This window comes from Stomoxys calcitrans, chromosome 1, assembly GCF_963082655.1.
Source record: "Stomoxys calcitrans chromosome 1, idStoCalc2.1, whole genome shotgun sequence".
Classification (NCBI taxonomy): Eukaryota; Metazoa; Arthropoda; class Insecta; order Diptera; family Muscidae; genus Stomoxys; species Stomoxys calcitrans.
Window position 1 is genome coordinate 79,957,428 of NC_081552.1, and position 5,491 is coordinate 79,962,918.

At 37.2% G+C, this 5,491-nt stretch overlaps 1 protein-coding gene across 1 annotated transcript; it reads left to right on the plus strand.

The window, feature by feature from the left end:
• The first annotated feature begins 823 nt into the window (after positions 1–823).
• Positions 824–2,855, plus strand: LOC131996240 (uncharacterized). The gene is made up of 2 exons (XM_059365732.1): positions 824–2,491; positions 2,572–2,855. The coding sequence occupies exons 1-2, from the start codon at positions 824–826 to the stop codon at positions 2,578–2,580; spliced, it is 1,677 nt and encodes a 558-aa protein (XP_059221715.1). The 3' UTR covers positions 2,581–2,855.
• The last annotated feature ends 2,636 nt before the right edge of the window (positions 2,856–5,491 follow it).

The window sequence follows — 5,491 nt, forward strand, 5'->3', positions numbered from 1 at the left end:
CCAATCGGATAAGAATTGCGCACTCTAGAGGCTCAAGAAATCAAGACCCAAGATCGGTTTATATGGCAGCTATATCAGGTTATGAACCGATTTGAACCATATTTGGCACAGTTGTTGGATATCATAACAAAACACGTCGTGCCGAAATTCATTTAAATCGGCTAAGAATTGCGCCCTCTAGAGGCTCAAGAAGTCAAGACCCAAGATCGGTTTATATGACAGCTATATCAAAACATGGACCGATATGGCCCATTTACAATACCAACCGACCTACACTAATAAGAAGTGTTTGTGCAAAATTTCAAGCGGCTAGCTTTACTCCTTCGGAAGTTAGCGTGCTTTTGACAGACAGACGGACGGACGGACAGACGGACGGACATGGCTAGATCGACATAAAGTGTCACGACGATCAAGAATATATATACTTTATGGGGTCTCAGACGAATGTTTCGAGTAGTTACAAACAGAATGACGAAATTAGTATACCCCCCATCTTATGGTGGAGGGTATAAAAAGTGTAAGAAAGTATATTTGATTAAAGTTCATTCTAAGTTTTATTAAAAATGCATTTACTTTCTTTTAAAAAATTCGCAATTACTTTTTGGGCAACTTGTAATATGATAACTTGTTATACTCATATTTATAAGAAACTTTTGATGAAACTAAGTAGACTAGCTTGTTCCTTTAATGTTGTTTGTTTGAAAAATATAATAAAAAGAGTCAGTTTGTTGACAGAAGCTTTACAATTCAGGTGTGGGGTTCCCAAAAAAAAAATAAATAAAAAAAGAAGACTCAAAAAAAAAAAAAAAAATTTTTTTTAAATATGGATTCACGCCCTACTCGAGAAAGAATTCTTTCAGCTTTGAAAGCTTCAAATGTGGAATTTCCAGAAACAGCGTCAATTGCACAATTGAGAACATTATATGATTCTTTGCAAGTTAACGGTGGTCCATCAAAGCAGACTGAATTGCCTTCTGGAAATGTGGTTTCTTCTGATTCTGCTGGGAATTCATCTGTAACTGTCACTACAATGTCATCCAATACTTTGAATGAAACTCCCGTTATTAATTCCGCAACTGCCGATCCTGAAAATTTGCTTCAGTCATTTCAATGTAATGGTGAGTCCACAAATCAAACTGAATTGGTTCTTGGAACTGCCGCTTGTTTTTCTGCCGCACGGACTTCAACCGATTTAATATCTAGAAATACATTGAGTGTCGCTTTTAATAACAGCGAAATTGGCGTATCCTGTGCAAATCTTCGGCAAACACAGACTTCAGTGCCTCCTTCCGTAATTTCTTCCGTACCTTCCGTCTATAATTCTTCTGCTTCCGTTCCTGTAAATACAGTTCAAAGACAATTTCCTGGTACTTCAGGGACTGCTGCTTCTGTTTCTGCCGCCCGGACTTCATCAGTTATTTCCGAATTAATGAATACAAATACATTGGGTGTCGCTTTTAACAATAGAGCAATTGGCGTGTCCTGTGATGTTCTTCCGCAAACACAAACTTCCGTACCTCCTTCCGTATCTTCTTGTGTTGTTTCTTCCGTACCCTCCGTCAATTATTCCTCAGTTTCCGTTCCTGCAAACTTACTTCGAGGACAATTTTCTAGACCTTCTGTTCCATCACAGGTAACAGACCCTTTCATTCGTTCAAGCGTTTTATCCCGTGAAGCTGATGAACTAGAGAGTGAAATTAGAGTTTTGAGATTGAAGCAAGAAATGTTGGCTCTTCGAAACCAAATTGAATCTTTAGAAAACGGTGGAAAAAAGGTTTCTACAAATATCAATTATGACGAGCTCTCTATGATGGTTCCGAAATTTTCTGGGAATGATGGACGAAATATTGAAAAATGGATAAACTCTTTTGAAAGCTACACTATAAATATGACTAACCAAGAAAAATATATGTGCTTAAGATATTTGCTGGTTGGAACTGCGCGAGAGTTCATGGAAAATTCAAATTACAAAGAATATAAGGAGTTGAAGAGATCGCTCTTAGACATTTTCAAGAGAACGGTAACGCAAGAAGAAGTTTATCAAAAATTGCGTTTGCGCAAGTTGAAGCCAACAGAGCCGTGTATTGCCTATATAGTAGCAATGCAAACTATTGCAGCAGAAGGCGAAATCAACGAGCAAGAACTGGTTGACATTATAATAGACGGAATGGAAGATAAAACCAACAACATATCCATTCTATACGGATCAAACTCATTACAAGAATTGATGCATGGAATAGATAGATACGAGAAACGCAGGTCAAAAACAGTCAGTACTCATAAAGAAGGCCGTGACAATACTAAAGGCATACGATGTTTCAATTGCTCTCAATTTGGACATATGAAGAACACCTGCAATAAGCCTCGACGTCCACCGGGATCTTGTTTCCATTGTTTCCAAATGGGACATTTTTACAAGGATTGTCCTAAAAGGATGAATGTTACTGCTCCCATATTTTGTAGTAATGATATTGTAGACACAACACAAATGGTAAGTGTGGCCTTTAAATATTCTTGTGGATCCAAATATACTAATTCTGCGAATATTTCGTGCTTGATCGATTCCGGTAGCCCAATTAGTTTGGTTAAGATGTCTTTATTACCGACTGGTGTGATACGTTCGAAGAATTTAATACCAACTTCGTATGTTGGAGTTGGCAATTCCCCTTTGAAAATATATGGAAATATTTCTTGTTTAATAAAATTTAAAAAATCGTCTAAACAAATAGAATTACTTGTTGTTCCGAACGAGAGCATTCATGTTCCAATGATTCTTGGACGGAACTTTATGCATGCATTTAATGTAAAATTACTTCAAGTCAAGGAAACTACGAATGATATAGAAGTATTTGAATCCACAAGAAAACTAAATGACAATAATAATATAACCTCGGTGTCTACACCATCTACGATAAGCAATTCTTATGATAGTCCTGTGAATTCCCAAGTGATACGTACGGACGATATTGATCTAAATCCTTTGTTAAATTCATTCCAGAAGAAGACTTTAGAAGATCTTATTCATAATCGTTATATAACTCCAAAGGGAATTGATAAAAAGTCATCTGATTATAGGATGCAGATTAAATTATCTGATGATATTCCAATACACTGCTCTCCCCGTAGATTGTCGGTTCGTGATCGTGAGGAAACGCAGAAGATTGTTAGTGATTTGTTAGAAAGGAAAATAATACGTTACAGCAATTCTCCATACACGTCAGCAATTGTGTTGGTAAAGAAAAAGACAGGGGAAACGCGGATGTGTGTCGATTATCGAGCGTTAAACAAAAAGACTATTAGGGATAACTTTCCTTTACCCCTCATCGAGGACTGTATTGAGAGCATATCAGGCAAAAAATGGTTTAGCCTCATGGATTTGAAGGATGGATTTTTCAACATAGAAATGCATAATGATTCAATTCCATACACTTCATTTGTAACCCCATTTGGACAGTACGAGTATTTGAAGATGCCATTTGGTTTAAAGAATGCTCCAGCAAACTTTCAACGCTTTATAAATGGTATATTTCGCGACTTAATAGAGGACCATAGAGTGGTTATATATATGGATGACATATTGATTGCATCCTCTGATTTCGATTCTCATGTTCAGACATTGGCGGTTGTACTTGGACGTGCTTTTGAGTACGGATTACGTATCAAGTTAACTAAATGTAAATTTGGTTATCAGAGTTTAGAGTATGTAGGATACTTAATCAGCCCAAAAGGTATACGGCCGACAGAAAATCACTTGCGAGCTGTGAAACAAATACCAATGCCAAGGAATCATAGGGAATTACAAACTTGTCTTGGGTTGTTTTCCTACTTTAGGAAATTCGTTCCGTCATTCTCAAATATTGCAAGGCCATTGTTAGATTTGCTTCGTAAAGAGAAAAAATTCGTTTTCTCTGAAGAATGTGTAAAGGCCTTTAGTGAATTAAAGTCTCGTTTACTTCGGGCCCCAGTATTAGCTATCTATAACCCTAAAAGCGATACGGAGTTACATTGTGATGCAAGTTCTCATGGATTCGGAGCAATATTGATGCAGCGTCAGGATGATAAAAAGTTCCACCCCGTAGCATTTTTTTCAAAGGCTACAACCAATGCAGAATCGAGATATCATAGCTTCGAACTGGAAACACTCGCAATTATTTACGCGTTGCGCCGGTTTCGTGTGTATTTAGAAGGATTACATTTTACCATAGTCACAGATTGCAATTCACTTACAATGACCTTGAACAAGAGACAAGTTAATCCTCGGATATCCCGCTGGGCATTGGAACTAGAGAACTATGACTATTCTATCGAACACAGGAAGGGTTCTTCTATGGGTCATGTGGATATGTTAAGCAGATGTATAGAAAAGGAAATATCCCCTCATGTGGGATGTAACATGATTTGCTCTGTAGATTCGAATCAACTCGATGTCCAAATTCAACTGACCCAAGCTAGAGATCCTGTTATTAAGGACTTATGTAAACGTTTGGAAAAGGAAGAGATATGTGATTTTGACCTAATAGACGGTCTCTTATTTAAGAAAGTGGGTGCAACCGTTTGTTTATATGTCCCAAAGGAAATGGAAGATAATGTGATAAGAATGATACATGAGAAGCTTGGACAAAATGTTATTATAAGATTCGAGAGAATTTTTGGTTCCCAGACATGCGCAATAAGATAGATAGCTTCATTAAGAATTGTATAAAATGTATCATTTATGCTGCTCCAGCTAGAATAAACCAACAGAACATGTACAGCATTCCAAAGGTGGCGGAGCCATTCGATACGATACACGTGGATCACTTCGGACCACTTCCATCATTAAAATCGAAAAGAAAACACATTTTAGTGGTAGTTGATTCTTTTACAAAATTTGTTCGACTTTATCCTGTAAATTCGACGAGCACTAAGGAGGTTTGTTATTCTCTCGAAAAGTATTTTAGTTATTACAGTAGACCAAGACGCCTAATCTCGGACAGAGGATCATGTTTTACGTCATTGGAGTTTTCTGAATTCATTTTGAAAATAATATTAATCATGTTAAGTTGGTGGTTGCCTCTCCACAAGCAAATGGGCAAGTTGAGCGTGTAAATCGTATTATTAAGTCCATGTTGAGAAAATTGAGTGACCCAATAGATCATTCCGATTGGTCATTGAAATTGTCCCAGGTGGAATATGCTATCAATAACTGTGTTCACAGTTCTACAAAGGAAACCCCAGCGAAGTTACTCTTTGGAACGAATCAACGAGGGGTGGTGGTAGATAAGCTGTCGGAATATCTAGATGAGAAAATGGGTAATGAGGAGAAACTAAATTTGAGGGATATGAGGGTTAAGGCATTGAATTCTATACAGCGATCTCAGAACTACAACGAATTATACTTTTCCAAACATCATGAACCGGCAAAACGTTACGATGAGGGTGATTATGTTGTTATTATGAATATTGACAATACAGTTGGGAAGAATAAGAAATTTTGTGAAAAATATCGTGG

Coding starts and splice junctions, on each gene's coding strand:
- LOC131996240 (XM_059365732.1), top strand. CDS start 824: ATGGATTCACGCCCTACTCGAGAAAGAATTCTTTCAGCTTTGAAAGCT.